Below are 19,520 nucleotides of genomic sequence, written 5' to 3' on the forward strand. Positions count from 1 at the left end.
GATTTGATATTTTCTTTTTTTTTTGCGCTGCTATGCAAATGTTCTGGGTGGATGCTAGGGTGGTATGTGATGTTATGTAATTGCTAAGAATTCTGATTTTTTAATGCATTATATTGCATTTGCTAGGGTGGTTGCTAAGTGGTTACTTTCTAGCCCAAGTCAAAAATACCCTTTCAACTCTTTGAACCCTTTCAACTCTTTGAACTCTTTCAACGCAAGTCTACAGATGTTTTTTTTGCCAGTTTCCTCATTCACAAGGTGAAAATTTGTAACTTTTTATACACAAAAGCATTCAGTTCACTCTCTCTACAACACAAAAACCAGGAACATCCAGCTCTTGTGTCATTCCAATTTGTTTCTTTTAATATGAGAATAAGGAATAAAAAAGTACAAGAGATATTTAGGACTCAGAAAAAAAAAAAAAATACTAGAACTATAAAAATAGATTTGTAGAGAATGTAGGCATCTGTCAAGTGTCCATCTCTAAAAAATCTGTTCTGAAATTGAAAGCTTTGTGTATTGTTTTGTCTAGAGACAATACCAGCGAATATAATATTCAGAAAAACGATATTAAAGACTTTTTTCCTCACAAACTGGATATCCTGTGTCTATCTCTGCTGGACAGGTGTTTTAAGAACTGCTTACCAGGGCAAACTCATGGGATATTCTCCCATCAGGAGGCAGCTTGGCTCCGAAACCCAGTGCGGGGAACATCTTGTCGCTGTCATAGTCCTGTATGATCTCCCCCACGGCTTTGAGTGCCATGGCGTAGGTGTTGAGCTGATAGGGATTCATGTAATGGAGGGAAGTGGGTTGGGCTGGGTTGCCTGAGAACCATATGAAAGAAAATGTGTACTTTTAGTGCAACTTAACTATTTGACAGGAAGAGTATTCTAATTTAATTGTCAACCACGTTTAAAGTAGAAACTGTACATGTTCAAGGCTACACTAATGAATAGTATAATACATCATAACTCGTAATAGCATTATGTGACACATTAAATATGGTCTTGTTTCATGATGTATTTCAATGCATAATACACTCTAACAGTATAACTATGGATACTACTAATATAATGTAACAATGCTCAGAGTTATTTACGACCAATACGATACATTCAAAATTATTATGAAACTATTCAATGGTATGAATAGTTTAGTGCTTATTGATAGTAAAGTAGTTGTTGTAGTAGTTATGGTATGGGGTAGAGTTAAGGGATCTAGAATATCCCTGCTGAAAAAAACTATAGAACCCTGCCCAAAATACAATAGAAAATGTAATGGTTTTAATGGTTATGGGAATTGTATTGGTTTTAATGGAAACTATAATGGTGTCTACTGGTATGTGATGGATTCTATTGGTGGGATGTTAAATCCTATTGTGAAAATGCCCAAAACACACTACAAAAAGGAATTTTGTAATGGTTTTACTGGAAAAAGCTAAGGGTTTATAATGGTATTTTAGTGGAATTTCTGTGATGGTTTCTATTGGGCTTCTATTGTTTGTTTTTTAGCAGGATGGTAGTATATAGAAGTATATAAATATAAAATTGTAATTTTCCCTCTCTTTATTCTTTGTGTTCTCTGAGAGGCTGATATTATGAATCCAGAAGAAAACAAATTATGAAAGCTAGTGATGTATAAAAATAGATTTGCCAGGATGGCCCTGTAATTCAGTTGGCTTTGTGGTATTCCCTTTGAATCTACAAATGAATGTAAAAGGCAGGCCTCTCAGTATAATCACACAGATCAGAGCTCTTTATCGCATTAAACCTCACTCATTATGATAGAGGACAACTATTACTAGCCCTTTTTCATGCCTCATCTGCATACATTTCAATAATTCCATCAGCCTTCTGATAGAGACGGCACTCACCGTTAGAAGCTGTAAAATCAATCGCCACTGTGAAATTAATCTGAGTCCTGCACAACAAAGAGACAGAGAAAGGTAATGGTTATTCCAGTCATACTTCAATCTTGTGAACATTATGATGCTCCTGGTGCAATAAAAGCAAATTATTAAAAAGCGAACATGGTAAAAATCCATTTCCTTATACTCTCCTTTTTAGGAAAGTATAAGGAAACTGATAAATCGAGATACACCTGAAATGTAAGTGTAAAATATACCATAAAAACACAAAAACAATGTAAAAGGTCATGTTCTGATATAGATGTCATTTGAGCATGAACAATATTTGCTTGTGTTGTATATGTTTTGTGCTTAGAGTGAGTATTGTGTTGTTAGCTTAGCAACATGCTAGCATTACACTAATGTGATACTGAGTCTCACATAAGGAGCCCTATTTGGCATGCGTGACTGACCATTTAGAAAGTTTACGGTGTTCCAAACTACTCCCTTTTAAGGTTCCATATCATTTAGGATGCTACCTTACAAGGTAGCTGCCAATGTAAGCAGTAGACTGCAAGTTAGTTCACAAGAATGTAGAACAGAGTGAATTCTACTCTGAGTCTAAAACATATTATGGTGCTTTCAGGGATATTAAAGGCATCAGTAATGAATGGTTGTTATTCATGTATGTGTGTTTTTCTCTTATTTGTTCTTTTAACGTTGCACCAGGAGAATAGATAAGCTGGATACATTGAGCTGGGATGGGTCTGTGTTTGCTGGGACATTGAGCCAAACTAACTAATGCCGTAAGTACAGATCTGTCTCCTCTCATTAGACTACTCTCATTACCAAGATTACAGCTGCAGTCACACACACACACACATACCCAAACCAGAAATACACTCTTAAAATGTGTGCGCATGAATTTGTATGGTCTGATTTCCTGATAATTAAGCATTCCAGCATGTCTAAAACTAACCAAAAACGACATTATTTTCATAAGCTGCAACTAGAAATGGTCATGTAAACATCAAGCACCCAGGCTGGAAGTAGTTTGGCTGTAGTATAGTATGTTTCCAAAACAGATATGACCTTCATATAACAAAAATTAGAAATTAGATTTATTACAGTGCTAAATTCCCATAGTTGAAGAAACACCAAATGGCTCTTGAGAAGAACTAGATTTTAGGCACAATACCAGCTTAATAGCATGCTAACACCAAATCCCAATTGGAATCAACCGATACTGAGTACTCTGCATGAGGAGTGTCATTTGTGTGTCTCCAATGACTGGTCTTTATAGCATAACAATATAGTGCACACAAAAGAAGATATTATGAAGAATTTTCAGTATTCATTTATTTCCCATTCAACAAAAACAATAATAGATAATACTATAATACGCAAAACAATAATAATGGGGTCTAAAACAATAATAGGCACAATGAGCTATCAAATCATTCACTCATAAGGGCGCATAATTGGTTAGGATGCTGCCTTAAAGGTAGCTGCTAATGTAGACATTGGAAAGTGATATCCTGGTGATTTCACAGATGAGAAGGAGCATGAGACGGCTGAGTAAAGATATCCTACCATTACTCATTCAGTTGAGACTGAGCCAGTCATACCATCTGTTAGTATAATGCTTACAGCTCTCAGAAAACATGTTTGTGACACACCACACACAGTGTGTCATAAAAGCATATTAATTGTTGCATAAAATTTTAATATTCATAAATGATTCCTGTTTTTCATGGGATTTTGGTTGGCTAAATTCTTCATTCATTCATTCATTTATTCTGTAATTCATCTTCAAAAAGTAATGTTCATGTCTCTGATAAAGCTTAAAAAGTCCCCAAACTAGTACAAATCCAAATGGATATTAATGGCCATGACTTAGCTTATGAATCTATATTAGAGAAACGAGAGTAAAAGCATCACTACCATCTGCAGGTGCAGTGTACAGGTTCATCTTTGTTTTGCTTTTTTATCTAGAGATACTCTTATCTTATTTATCTATTAGAACCTCTGAATGGATGAAAATCAAAACTCACACTCCAGATACCAACAGAGCAAAGGAAACAACTGAATGGAAAAACACCATTTTCTCTAAATATTTTATTTCATAAATCATGCCGTCATGTCACAGACTCTACCATACAGTATGTATTAAACAAAGTTGAGCTCCAATTGAATGCAAAAGCAAAGCAATTGGAGTGGACCTCACATGATCCGCCACCAAATATTAACCCCTAAAAAAATTTAGTTGTACAGCTGTACAATGACAATAAAAAGCTTTTTCTATTCTATTCTACTAGAAGCCAATAGCACAGAAGCTTACCCATCTCTAGCTATTCAATCGCTGTTAGTTAAGCAACGTGAAATTTTAACCACTCCCAGATGCTTCTTTTCTAGGCATGCTATCAAAAGGCCAACAAAGGCCTCTAGCATGCATAGATTCTAATTCCCTGAATATACTGTACATATATTTTTATGGCCAAGCAAGAGAAGTTTTTTATGTGTAATGTTTGAGGCTAGTTATCTAAGCCAGTTGAGGCTAGTCAACCAATACCATATATAAAAAAGGGTTGACAGAAGTAGAATTCTGTAGGAAACACTGGACAAATGTGTACAGCTTCACAAAAGATCATTCAGGCCACTGGTACCATTGCAGGCCAGAATCTTGATTGATTCTGGAAGGAACTGACAGCTAGTGAGGGCCCTTGAGCAGAGGTGAACATGACAGTATTTCCAGAGGTTTCACACAACTGAACAGCTACGTTCTTGGTGCACTTGAGGGGACATGTGACAGTAGTCTACTTGTGAAATGACTATAAATTAGAGCTGAGGTCCAGGAAGGGCCTGATTTTGCTTATGTTATGGTGAATTATTTGAATAGACAGTTGCTACAATGTTGTCCACAAATGGTCTTCTGGGGTGACTTTTTTATGGTCTAACACACCTGTGGGTGACAAATTTTGGCTGGAAGAAAAAGGAAGCCATTTTTTTAAGAGCATGAGGTGATGAGTAGTCCTCAAGGTCTATATGTCAGAGAGGGTGTAATGTTCTCTGAAAAACCTGACATAGAGGCAAAAAAGTGTGATGAAATGTACACCTGCATGTGATCAGCAAAGCAGCAAGAAGAAAACACATGCTACTGGGTGACAGTGCAGAGAGATTTAATGTAGCAACAGAAAAGTAAGAGCGCTAACACTGAGCCCTGTGGGACACCAGCACATTCCTGCTCTTGATCTAGATCTAGATTCCTGCAGAGTTTAGATCCAACTCTAATCAATCACACCTGAGGATTTCGGGGTTCATTAAAAATTACAGACAGGTGTGTTAAAGCAGGGTTCTGAATAATGATAGATCTCACTGAGCAGGATTGAACAGCCCTTGATGAAGAGGGCAAATTAAATGAAGCCTGTGTGACAGGTGTTAAATGTTTGATTGATATGTATTCATTACTAGTTAAAGAGTTACAGAGTGAACAGTCTTAATTGCTGTATATATAACACATTCTCTTGGGATTCCTGACTAAGGATTGCGCCCCAAAGTTTCTCAACAGAGTGCTCCAAAATCAAACATCAAAACCTACCAAAAAGACTTCTGCAAATGTTTCTGTTTTCTCTCAAATAGACACCAGGCTTACTCACACAGAACCTCATTTTCATTCTGCTGTAACCCCCTGGGATTTCTTGTCCCAATTTGTTTCCCGAAGAGAGCTAAAAAACAATCTATAGCTATGTGAGTGGTACCTGACTATAGCAGAATTCATAGCAGAATCAAACATCCAAACAGAGAAAAGCATTCAACAGAAGGTTAAAGGGGAAAAGATCACAGCCATGCACTACATGTATTCCGTCCAATAGGGGATGACAGTTTCATAACTAAGAGCTTTGTGGCAGCAGCAACCTATTGTGGTACCTGCAATCTAAGTGTTTGTAATGGGGGCGGTTTCTGTGAATGCAGGTGTTAAACTCAGTGTCTGAGAAAATGAGAGTTGGAAGATGAGGGCTGCCTCTGCCACAGATGGGACTCAGATGTTCAGAGAATATCCGCAAGAATATCAGGTTTCATTATTTAAAGGGGTCATATGATGCGATTTCAAGTTTTCCTTTCTCTTTGGAGTGTTACAAGCTGTTCGTGCATAGATAAGATCCCTACAGTTGCAAAGACTAAAGTCTCAAACCCAAAGACATATTCTTTATAAAAGTTAAGACTCGACCACGCCCCCTAAAACGGCTCATTCAAACACGCCCCCACATGTCTACGTCACGAAGTGGAAATATTTACGTAATGCCACCCAAATGTGCAAGCGAGGAAAGAAGGCGTGGTTTCAGTAACCGCAGTAGTGTTGATGCAGCCATGTCAGGGAGACGCTGTGTGTTTCTATGCGAAAGCAAAAGCACTTTATTTGGCCTTCCGAAAGTAGATGCAATTAGGAATCATTGGTTAAGATTTGTTTACAACACAACAGCACAACCCAAATGTTCGAATTTGTGCAACGCATTTTATGGACGACAGTTTTGTGAACCTAGTAGAGTACAAGGCTGGCTGTGCACCAAGACTATTTCTAAAAAAATTATAAAAAGGGTCAATTCCGACTTTGCTGACAATCTGGCGCTTCTGAATCAGCGACTAAGTATGTTTTGTTATTAGTTCAAGTATTTGCTATTGACTGTTTGAGGAGTTTGCGCGTAACGCGTTGTGTGTGAGTGTGTGTGTGTGTGTGTGTGTGAGGGGAACAGGGTCACATCACAGCGGAGTGTACAGCCTGTCAGAAATCGTCTTAACCGCGGCTTGTGTACTGCAAATACATACGGGCATCATCACTGTGTTTGTCACGCGACTCTGTTCCCCTCTCAGGCTTGAACTGATAAAACTAACTTGAAAGCTGAAGTTTGCGATTATGGTAAGGGGTGTGCTTGTGGTGTTCGGCCAATCACAATGCACTGGGTCAGTTGGCCAATCAGAGCAGACTGCACTTGTTGGAAGGAGGGGCTTTGTAGAAAACTACGCGTTTGAGAGAGGCGGGGCATAGAGGAACTACAATAATATACAGTATTTGACAAAATAACGTGTTTTTTGAACATTAAAGCATGTCAACATATTCTGTTACACCAAATACACAAAATAATGATCTTTAAAATAGCATCATATGACCCCTTTAACTAAATCCCAAAGACACCTGCTTCTATGTGGGTAAAGAAGAATGGTATTGGTGTGAGTATGAGGAAATTAAATAAAGTCTTATGAAGATCAGTAACTTCATACTGTGCATATTTAAAATGTATCCATGATATACACATGCAATCATGGTACAGTGACATTTCTACAATTCAGTACAATTTGATATATAACTATTTTCTGTCACTCACTACATCCAATTTTTTTTTCTTTTGTGGTAGGGCCAGAAAACATTGTCAGAGGTATGAATTATGAAATACTGGCCTGACCATACCAGGAAAAAAAAACAAACAAAAAAAAAACAACATTCTTATTGTAGAGTCCTGACAGAGATAGATTAAAGTCGACAAAAGCCATCATGTTGGGACAGCTTTCCATTGGTGTGATAGAATGATTAATAAAAGTTGAGTTTTTGTTCTTTTCCCAAGGTCTCAGGAAAGCTGATGAGGTGCTCTGTATGCATGAGCTGGTGGCTGGAGAAATGTCTTGTGACATGAGCATGGGAGACGACAGATGTTGTTGACTGGAGGTGAGGGGACCACTGTCCATATGGAGACAAGGGATTCAGGGGATGAAGCAATTTAGTCAATACTGCATTTTTTTACTGCAATATATATTCTACAAGCCACGTATGGAAGTCCACTTATATGCATCATAATTTATTTTCTTTAATGAACATATCACCATCCTTTCTCTAACTCTAAGAATTAAACAGGCTTTTTTGCTACTATATCTTTAAAATTTCTATAAGGCTTATCACACTGCGCTTAACCCTGGGTTATCATCATTCTAAACCCTGCTTAACCCTGGGTAAAAGTACATTTCACATTTTTAATTTAGAAGTGGGGTTATGAAAACCCATTTGTGGTGTTAACCCCACATTGCAGTGGCAAACTTGTACAGTGTAAAATTATGTGTTGTGTTAGAATTTTACAACCAGACGCTTAGCAACAGACTCATATGACTTAAATCAACTTCTTTGCAGAAATTAAGCCAAATAATTTAAAAACAATTTAAACGGGAGACTTCTCTTATATTCAAATGTTTTAACTCAATTAACAACTGTACACTGAACTGTTAAGTTCAGCATGAAATCTAAATTGACTCTAGTTTCTTAATACACAATTCTGGTCTTATTGTGAACAGTATATGATCTCAACATTATTCTAGAATAAATGTGTATGTTACCTTTGTCGAATTATACCTTATTCAACTGATTAGGCCCTTGTTCCTTTGGATAATAGCCAATAACAAAATGACTGCTTAGACAATTACTTTACCAAACTCACATTTGGCGCCATTATCCTATAGAATGCCCACTTTTCATGATCCAATTATTTCCAAATGGATAAAAGTCCAAACTTAGATTTTTTCCTCATTCATTATCCTGTTTTGCTCACATATATGGAAGCAAAATAGGCTGACATTCTCTTTGCTTTTCATTCACATCATATATTCTGGTTAGGTTAGTCTTATTTTGTTGCAAATGAGAGCTAATTAGCTGTTAAGCTAACAGATGGAACACTGATGACAGTAACACTGAATCCATTCTGCCAGCTGAAATCCCAATAGATCACAACAGATTAAAGCAAATAAGGGCAGAGTTAACAAGCAACAGCATAACATTGTTAATGAATCATGAAACTCTGGATCTTCTCCCTATGATGTATAAAGACAGCTGTTAGTGTGGCTCAATCCAGGGTGCAAAATCCTCCACCAAACACACAAACATGGCTGACAACAGCTGTCCTTTGAGATAACTCTACACGCAAAGCTGTAATTTACGACTGCAGATGCTTGCAGAGTTCTTCTCCTTGAGGGCTCCCTAATACCAATTAACTGATTGGATTGTTCTTCATCACAATGGCTGTCTCTCTAGAGCGCTGTGCTCTTCATCTCCTGCAGCTAATGAGGTGCACTCCACACTAGTGTCAATCACTGCTCAGGGATGCCACAGAAAGACAGATAACACAGAGATGGTGATGATAGAGATAAGAGGATAAAAGAGTGAAAAGATAAGTGGAGAAACACTAGCTGTTTATCACAGTAAGGCATTTAATAATAGCGAGCCAAAAAAGCAATTCAATTCAATTGTATATATAATATAATATAACACTAGCTTTATCACAGTAAGGCTTTCAACAATAGCAGGTCAAATTTTCATTTAAGCAATTAAACTTTATATTTAATTAAATTTTAATTCAATCTTCATTTTAAATGTAATATTTATTAAACCAGAGCTTTGATATGGATTCTAATTGGTCCAAAATATTAATAACACATTTAATAATTCATTTTGGATTCTGGAATCCACTGCCGCTTTATTGGTTAAATAAATTCAAACAATATCACATAAAGAGTTTGCTATGACACAAAGCCAGGGTAAAATCACTACAGTGCATACTGTATGTGAAGAGGGTTTCTGCATCAACGACAACAAGCAATTTGAAGTTGCCACAATCAATTTGTAGTGCTAAGCAACTAAGGAAATCGTTATATAGAATTCAGTTAATATACAGTTCGGTATAAGGTGAGTATGCATACTGTATACAGAGTCTTTACAAAGGCTTCGAACTGTCATTATGCAAGCCCTTTTTCTAGGGCTGAAAAACTAAATTCGAATTTTGTAATTAAATATTATCAATATTCAAATTATATTCAGAGTGAAAAAAAGCTTTTGGCTTCTCTCCTGAGGCCACAAGAGGGTGCATCGAGCAAAATATTATCAGTGACATTTATTCAAAGCAATAAAATAGCACTATCTGTGAAAAAAGTGCATAATATAAAAAAAGAAAAAAAAAAGTTTCTTAAACAACTATAATCAAAACAGCATCATGTATGTATGTATGTATAGTTTGATACATATGACCGAAAGCCAATCACACAGAGTACTTTTTTCATTTAAAAAACATGAGATGCAGTGGGATGGGAAAAAAAAAAAAAAATCACGATAATGTCTCAAGATATGTTTTTTCAAGTTGAACTTGAATAAATTTTACATGGCTTTCTAAGCATGTAGCTCTCTTGTGCGAGATGCGAGTGCAAAGTAATAGAGGTAGAAAATGCATGAAATATGCATTCTGTGTGAACGGCTTGGTTTCAGTTTTGATGTAAACAAGATATTCTCTGCATTGATGTTCTCTTTTTCTGCAATATTTTTAATGAACAACGCAGCAGCACTGCATCTATTGGCTACAACTGGATAGGGTAACAAAAAAATGATAATGCCTACATCGTCATCGCATCACGTGTGCCACTTGATAAGGCTGCCTCCTTAATGCACACCTAAAATTTTTGACAGCCCTATTTTTTCCTTTCCCTCATGAGTCTCTGGAACAAGAAAGCCTTCACCTTTTATGTCTGGTTTGTGCTTTGGTATCGATGTTCCCATAGCGTCAATGCCACGATGCAGCGTCAAAGTTCCATTTCGAAAGGGAATGTCTCTGGTTATGTATGTAACTCAGTTCCCCTAGAAAGGAACAAGATGCTGTGTCTCATTGCCACACCAAGGCTATGCCTGTACGCCTCCTTCTGGCAATTAGAATTTGATGGTGTGTTGATTGGCCACAAACTACATTGCATCACCATGTCATTACCTTCTGCCAATCACATTGGCGAGTATATACTGTACATGTGCTTCAGACATCAGCTCACATAAAAGCATTTTGATAGCTTCAACACCATTATGCAGCTTCCTGTTCCCTACTCAGGGAACCGGGTTACACATTTAACCTGAGCTGTTTTTACAGTTATTTTGGAGAGCCTGAAAAAAAAAATTAAAAAATTAAAACTATAACTTGTGTACCCAACTACATCTTCTCTAACTATCTTTAAATCTTGCTCTTGAGCAAGTATCTACCAACTTTTGCTCCAAACCATTAAGCGTGCTCACAGTTAGTTGGAGTATTTTGCTGTGGGCTACAGCACAAACACTGTCATGCGGAATTACACTAACAGTGTTTCATACTGCAACAGCCAACAGGTGCAGAGAAGCTTTTATCACGGCAGAGGAAAAATGTGCATAAATAGGGAAAACTGAAAATGTGGCTGCCATTACGTAATGCGAGAGAGTTCTCGACAAAATCCATTTGCAGCCCTACACAACTTTCCACTTTAGCCATTCACACAATGACATGCACAGAAAAACAGCTGCCATTACTGCCAAGAAACATTGCTTTGGAGATGTCTCCTGAAAAATAACAAAAAATAGTGCACTTGCTGTATGTGCATTTGCATGTGCACGTTGTTCTATTTACTGTACATGCTTAAAGGAATAGTTCAGCCAAAAAAGATAATTATGCTATTGTTTTTTCTTGCATGTTGTTGTTTTTGTCCATGAAACGCAAAATTAAACATTTTTAAAGAATCTTCAAACAGTTATGACCATGACAGAAAAGCTCCAGAAGCAACATAAAACAATCATAAAAGTAGCTCATATACTAAGTTTTATAATGCCAAACAATAGTGTTTTTTTTTTACTTGATGGCTGCACCATCAATTGAACCTTTTCTTTACATAGAAATGACAAAACCACATAAAACCAACATGAATACAAAAAGTACAATCATAAGAAATATACGCATATGCTTTACACTAGATTCTCCTACCTGGTCTCATGACAAAAACATACCTCTGGGAACTTATGCGAAATATGTACCAATAAGTACATATCACTGCAGTTTCTGACAGAAATTATTGATACAATTTGAAACACTAGAGGGGGTAAAACAGCGAACACTTGTAATCATTTTCATACACAGTTATGATTATAGCTCTATATGCTCAGTAGCTCAGTCGGCATGGAATTGGATTTAGGATGCCAAATCGTTGGGTACGAATCCCGTCAAAATTATGACTCACGATTAAAGAGCTGAAAGATGAGAGATTGAAAAACAAGTCAAGTCATTTTATTTATATAGCGCTTTTAACAATACAGATTGTGTCAGAGAAACTTTACAATATGTGACCCTGGACCACAAAACCAGTCTTAAGTCGCTGGGGTGTATTTGTAGCAATAGCCAAAAATACATTGTATGGGTCAAAATTATAAATCTTTCTTTTATGCCAAAAATCATTAGGATATTAAGTAAAGATCATGTTCCATGAAGATATTTTGTAATTTTATTACCGTAAATGTATAAAAACTTCAATTTTGATTAGTAATATGCATGGCTAAGAACTTCATTTGGACAACTTTAAAGGCGATTTTCTCAGATATTTAAGACTGGTTTTGTGGTCCAGAGTCAAATATCGAAATAGGAATATAGTGTGTCAATAATGTAAAATGACAAGATTAAACACTCAATTTTAAAGGCATTTCATTATAGAATTCAGTGATGTCATCGTCTAGCTCAGTTCAGTTTAAATAGTATCTGTGCAATCAAGTCGACAATATCGCTGGAAATGAAGTGTCCCCAAATAAGCAAGCCAGAAAAAACCTTGGCTGAAACCAGGCTCAGTCGGGGGGCCAGTTCTTCTCTGGCCAGACGAAACCAGCAGTTCAATCCCAACTGCAGCAAAGTCAGATTGTGCAGAGGACTCATCTGGTTCCCGTGGTCTTGTCCCGATGGCCGTCTCGGTGATGAGGTCTTCACTGGGGATCTGTCTCTGGGGCTCAAGCTGAAACGAGATGCTTGCGATTGCATTATTACCTCACATTCGCTTTTGTTCATACTATCGGTTAGGTTTAGTTGTAGTACAGATGGTACTTTATTTTAAAACATCACGAAGCATTTGACTTATAGCGCCACTCAACAGATATTTCAAGTCAGAACTGTGGTGACACCTCCAAAGCAAGGTCATGTAATACATAGCATATATACGTTCATCTGTTCCGAAAAAAAAAAAAAAAAGAACACTCTTTTAGCACCACCCAGTGGACATTTCACATCAAATATGTCACGAAACGTATTTCGTGTCTTTCAAAAAAGTTCCCAGATGTACGTTTTCGCTATAAGACCAGGTTGTGATTTTCCCTTCCTATTAAAAGGTTTTTCTTTTTTTGATTGCTACACATGGGTGAATCAACAGTGTACCAGTTATTGAAATGACATGGGGGTGAATAAATGATGACACAATTTGCATTGTTGGATGGACAATCCCTTTAAACCATCATTATCTATTAGCTACTGGGTTATTCACTCTATGATTTCAACTTTCTAATTGGATTATATCAAAAAATGATGAGTTGGACATTCCAGTACTGTTACAGGAAGTGTGAGAGACACATGCAGACTGTACCCTCCAGAAGTGGACAAATTCAGCTCAAGCTCACTGACCTTTCACCAAAAGCTCTCAGACTAAAAGGAAGGAGTAGCCATTAAAATAGACGTATGGCGGTGTGGTGTCAGAGCAGAGATGACCACAGCCTCCTACTTGCCACCATAATGAAAAGCATCGCTCAACGTGGGTGTGCGATCTGCCGTGCATGGATGCACCATACCTACCCCTCGCATTTAAATCGCACACACATAGCAAACACCTGTGCTAAGATTAGCAACCCTGCCTCATCTATCATCTGCCATGAATGGACTTGATCACTCATGGTGTCCGACTTGTATGAAGTCTGTCATCTGTACTGCCAGTATAATTACCCACAAGCACTCAAAACAGACTTCAAGAACCTGTCGAGACCTGCTGTTAAGGACGCAGCCTGGGTTTGGGGTGGTTTAGGATCACAGCCAAATACAGCTGTTTTGTCACCACTGGTAATGTGAGAATTTGAATGCACCAAGTCACTTTCCTTTCTACAGGCATATGTTGTCTGTTGGAGTTTCCACCTCAGAAGCTGATTGTAAAGAATGCAAAGTGTTTGCAAATGAGCAAAACATCACTTACCCGCCTTTGATGTAGTCCAGGAAGGTGACTTCAGTATCAACGAGAAACGATAGCAGTGTCACCTAGAAACATGAAGCCAGAATACCCATGAACCCATAAGGACTCTGTATGCTGACACTTCACTATATTCACAGAATCTTCTAAGTAAAACTGATTCTGATTTAAGTTAAGAAAGACTGCCCCAAGCATACACGACAAAACAGCAGCCAAAAAACAAAACAAAAAAAGCGTTGTGAAAGCTCTTTTGAAAATGTAGCTTGTCAAGCTACAAAAGTTAGCCCAAATTCAAAGTACAGTGTTTATTACGGGTGCAACGGCTCGTAGATGATCCGTGATCCGTACGGACCAGTCCCTACAGTTCGGCACGCATGTGATTCGCGGATTAACTGTTAAATTCAACCAGTATAGACTGAAAGTTATCATCTACACCTGTTTTGTCTTGCCAAATTACACATTCAAGCAGTTTCAGACCATTCAGATGAAGAAGTCGAATCGGGTCTCGCACGCCGTTTTCTTCGCTCAGCCGCTGCTGCACACACCCGAAGCGCGCACAAAGAGAGAGAGCAGCGCGATTCAGACACCGCGTTTCAGACAACGCCTCAACGGATGGATACATACACACTAGTGATGCGCGGATGAGCTAAAATGTCACCCGAATCCGCAGCTTCAAATAAATTATCCACCCGCCAACCTCCCGCACCTATTCCTATAAAGCCGCCAACCGCAGGTCCTGATTTTCAGTACGGTATTGCGCATATATCACATTACTCATTCCCGCAGCTTTCGACTTTAAAATGAGGGAAATTCCTGCAAAACATTTGTTCAATATAGCGTGTAGCTTAGATGAGTAAATAAATTCACACAAACCATCAGATCAATGAGTGATTCAGCTGTACCGCGTCCTCTCTTCACGTCGGCGCATCTAGAGCTGAACGCGGCAATACAAGACTTTAGCTCACGTTTCAGTACAGTTGACAGAATTGTCAATTGCCTAATCGGTCACTGTTGTATCGTCACAAAAATGTATTATTTACATGTCTTTTTAATGGTCAAAATGGTCGTCCAGGCGAGTATCCTCATAAGCACTGTTGGTTTTGTCTTAAGTTAATGTAAACAGTTGGGAATGAAAACGCATGTCTATCAGTATTGGATCCGTGAAATAGGTCTTGTGACAGCAGCCTAATAAAGTTGTGCTGTCTGTCATTAATGTTAATCAAACAACAAAAGACAGAGAAAATCCCTCACTGCTCTTGACTAAATAATGTTTTGTTGAATAACTTTAATATGTTCATTTACAGTTTATTCAATATCTGTAGCCTATTTAACACACGTTCATATTTTAGAAAACGTAGTTAATATTTGCATCATTAATGATTTAGCCTATCTTATCCACCGGCAAATAATCAGAATGCAATTTTTTATTACCCGACCCGCAGATATAACCAGTTATGTGAAAATACCCGTTTTGGAAAGTATTCTGGTAAACACAGTAGGTTATGTCCATGTCTTAAGTTAACATATACGGCTGAGAAAGAAACTGGATGTGTGTCAGTATTAGGTCCGTGCATTTAGTCTTAAAGAGACAGCAGCCTAGAAATACCTACTTCTGTTTTGTCTGCTAATCAAACAACAACACAGCTTTAACAAAGATGAATCTGTATTTAACTTATTCAGTAATAATTATGTTGTTTTACAATTAATTATTACATTTCTGCACCTGAATACTGCTGTTACTGTCTTTATATAGACTATAACTTATGTTGTATGCTGTTCATCTATGCTTGTAATTTGTACAATTGTTCTTACTATATTACTGACTTTAATAGTTAAGCTAGTAGTTTCTGCAGGGGTATAGAAGTACTTAAAAGCTCACTTTAGTAATAAATGAAAAGCAAAATCCGAAAAATGATCCGATTCTTGACTCAAAATCCGTAGTATGATCCGAACCGTGAGTTTTGTGATCCGTTGCACCACTAGTGTTTATACTAAATTTATTCTACCACTGTAACAGTAAGTAATTGGATAAATAGTTTGCTATAATTTTAAGTCTAAATGGCAAGTCAACAGTTTTACTAGGTATTGCCGTCTTTGACATGAGTCAAGATTATCTATAGTCAGCACAAAGCACATTCTTTCATGATACCAAACAAATTTTGATAGTATCTTGTGTTCCATTTTATTTTTTAAGCACTGCGAGAATCCTAGTAGAATGTGAACAAAATTATGACTGATCTTGGACTAAGATAAAAAGAGGATAGTACAAAATTTCTTAGGATAGATGGTTGAAATGTGTTCAAAATATTTGTCAGTATATCTAAAAACCTCACGAGGCCTGTAAATTGTATCAATAAATTCATACTGCAAAGGTGTCACAAAAATACTTCTAAAGTGACATTAAGGTGTGTGTGTGTGTCTGTGTGCGTGCGTATGTATGCATATATATATATATATATATATATATACTGTATATAGTAGTGATGTGTGATGTTAATTTTAGTTCCTCTCCAACACATGAAAAATGTTTGCTTACGGTTCCAGAGTTGAGATATTTTTTCTTTTTGCCTTTCTTCTTGGGGTTTATGACCTGTGCAGAGAAAATGAGTGATTATAGTCATTTATGTGAACTATAGAATTTGTATGAGACTGAATAAATGCTACATAGTTGAGATGAATGCACTTTGTGACATTACACAACACCCCTTAAATTTAAGCTATGAAGAAATTGCCGTTTTTAATGTGTTGACATTTGCCTGAAAATACAATTTTCTTTCCTTAGAGCCTTTTTTAATACTGTGTAACAAACAGCTGTTAGAAATGTAATAAAAACGTAACAAAAATTAAGCAAAGAAATTGCTTGATGCTTTCTGCAAATGCAATTCAATTTAATGTCACATTTGATCAGCATTTTAAACATGAACTAAAAAAACATGTCAATATATTCTAAAATATCTATGTATTTGTCCTTTTTAAAAGCAATTCGTCCAGTTACATTTTTAGTTTTGAATTAATACACTGATCATGAATCCCTTTAATTTATTTTTTAAGTTGCACTTAGTCCTCAATACCACTACACCACCTTAGCAGTGGAAAAACCTTGTTATGTTATCTTATTAGTAGAACCATTAGATGAAATTGGAACCAGAATTGTTCAATTCATTGCTTCAATCCCTGCTGATACATAAATGAGTGTCCACATGAGTTTATTTGTGCATGCAAGAAAAGAAGAAAGGAGAAAAAAAAGAAAGAAAACTAGAGAAATATGTTGAAGAAAGAAAGTCGTTTTAAGTATAAGACCAAACACAATAAAGACTAATATTACAGTGATGATGATTATTCACATATGGAAAAGCGTGAGCCACATATATAAAAATATAAAATAAGACCTATGTTCTTCCCACTCACTAATGCTGAATGAGTTATGAACAAATGCAGAGCCTGGGGGACGGGATCATCTGCCAACATCTTTTTAGATCTGTGATTCTAAATCCTCACGATGTTGAGCATTTCTCTTAAATAATAGTGTGAAATTACTCACTCTAATTGAGAAAACACAAGGTTTTCAGTTTTTATATCATTCTTCATCAAAAGTTGTCTCAAAGAAAAAAAAAAGTTGAAGTATCTCTGTTATTTTGTTATTTAGATTTGCTTGATTTTTTTGAGACTATTTAACTTAAACAATGGCTATATTTATAAATAATATAAATTATGACCATAAAAATGGTCTTGTTCATTTCAGATCAAAAAGGATCATATGAAAACATACTGCAACTTTCAGAACTCAAAACCTCCTCTCCAGTCAAAAAGAAAGAAAGAAAGAATTTAATGAAAATAAGCTGCAAAAACCCATTCCAACTTTGTGACTTTGTGGCAGAATGTTGATGGAGTAAACAACAGGAAGAAAAAAAAAGTGAAATGTAAAGTGAAATGTAAAATGAAGTCTGCCAAACCCTTATTTTCCTTTCTATGAGTAGCACAAAAACAGCTATTATAAGTATTTATCTATGAAATAATAATATTCTCAAATACTGGTCAAAAATCTTGCTCTGAATAACAATATATTAAACTTCAAATAGTTTCTTATAAACTCTTATTCTGCCAAAAAAACAAAAGGCTAGACAAATGGCCATTACAAGCTCCTTGACTAACATTACAAGTGCTCTAGACCTGGCCTGTCATATGCAAGCCTCTACTTAAGTGGAAAAATATGTTATATGTCCAATTCATTTGTGTTGATAAATGTCAAAATCAGTTTGAATAATTCAGATATACTTGTACACTGAGATTTGTTGTTTTCGCGTGTTTCTTGAAGTTATTTAAAGTTAGGGTGACCAGATTTCTCATAGCGGAATACGGACGGAGGCCAATATATATATATATATATATATATATATATATATATATATATATATATATATATATATATATAGTTAATTATATATAAGTTAATTGATAACAAATTATGATTGGATGGTAATTTTTCTACAACGAGCTTGGCTGCCTTTGATTAGGCTTTTCTCACATGACAGAACACTACTACTATTTGCTCTAATCACCCAGTCGTGAAGAAATTTTGAAATATGGAACAAAACATGCAGTTGTCTGGCAGTTCATGATTTTCTCACTTATTAAGTCAAAATATGCAGACTACTTGTGATACGAGTAATATTCTGTAAGGTACAGTGTATTTGTTATACTGTGAACACTTTTTCTGAATGTTAATGAGCTCTGCAAATTCATAAAGTACAGATTAATAAATTAATAAAATAAGATTACCTCATACACGTTAAATTGGGACTGGCCTCTTGACAGTTCTCTATAGCTTGTGCTGAATTCTCCAATGAAGTCATGACTGTTTAAAAACACACACACAAACAGATTTGTCAGCATGGATAAAATTACATTTGTTTCATAATAAGCTTATTGTCAGTCCTCTGTCGTGTGTGTCATGTGTTCCCGCCTCTTGTTTCCTTATTTGGTCATGTTCCTGTACTTGTTAAGTGTGATTATTAGTTCATTCAGTTCAGGTGTGTCTAATTATCAGTAATTATCATGTGTATTTAGTTCCTGCCTGTTTAGTTAGTTTTCGTCTGGTCTACTCGTTATTCCCCGGTGTTCCTGTCTGTGTCAACCTTGCCTTGCCTTGCCTTGCCTTGCCTTGCCGTCATTAAAGACTATTATTTTGAAGTTTATCCTCGTCTGCGTGTTCCTCGTTCCTCCCTGCTGTGTGCACCGTGACACTTATTTGGCTCTAATAAATGTTGTTCTGATGTTTTAACGGTACTCAGCCTTTTAGAACGCTTAAAAATAAAACAGTTTATCTTTGATCAAATTATCTTAGATCAAAGCACCCTCCAAATCTCTTAAAATCACTTATTCATTTATGGAAATGAATGTAATGGACTGATCAGGCTTTACAAAGACATATAATACATTTCAACAAAAAAGCACTGAAATTTTCCTTCCACTGCAAAAGCATATAGAACTCACTATATGTTTTCTTTAAGCAATTGATTTTCTGCATGTGTGGATTCAATGCTGAGAAAGAAACGCATACTCACGTTGCCTTATTGAGTTATGAAGCAAAAAAAGTGTGTTTTTGAGCTTTTGCATCTATATATGGAATCTTTTCACATGTGTTGACCAT

At 36.4% G+C, this 19,520-nt stretch overlaps 1 protein-coding gene across 5 annotated transcripts in view; it reads right to left on the reverse strand.

Moving 5' to 3' along the window:
* LOC131538569 (copine-8) overlaps positions 1-19,520 on the reverse strand; it is a 113,045-nt gene that overhangs the window by 15,578 nt on the left and 77,947 nt on the right. Inside the window, exons 11-15 of one of the 5 annotated variants that reach the window (XM_058772460.1) lie at positions 18,650-18,725; positions 16,407-16,460; positions 13,877-13,938; positions 1,877-1,923; positions 646-827 (exon numbers count right to left, since the gene is read on the reverse strand). In XM_058772460.1, coding sequence (XP_058628443.1) covers positions 646-827; positions 1,877-1,923; positions 13,877-13,938; positions 16,407-16,460; positions 18,650-18,725 — 421 coding nt within the window. Of the gene's footprint in view, positions 1-645; positions 828-1,876; positions 1,924-11,949; positions 12,659-13,876; positions 13,939-14,347; positions 14,691-14,743; positions 15,233-15,336; positions 16,309-16,406; positions 16,461-18,649; positions 18,726-19,520 lie in introns of those variants that run through there. The other 4 variants (XM_058772462.1, XM_058772463.1, XM_058772464.1 and 1 more) reach the window with 4 other exon arrangements.

The sequence above is a fragment of the Onychostoma macrolepis genome, chromosome 04 (assembly GCF_012432095.1).
Source record: "Onychostoma macrolepis isolate SWU-2019 chromosome 04, ASM1243209v1, whole genome shotgun sequence".
NCBI classification, from domain to species: Eukaryota; Metazoa; Chordata; class Actinopteri; order Cypriniformes; family Cyprinidae; genus Onychostoma; species Onychostoma macrolepis.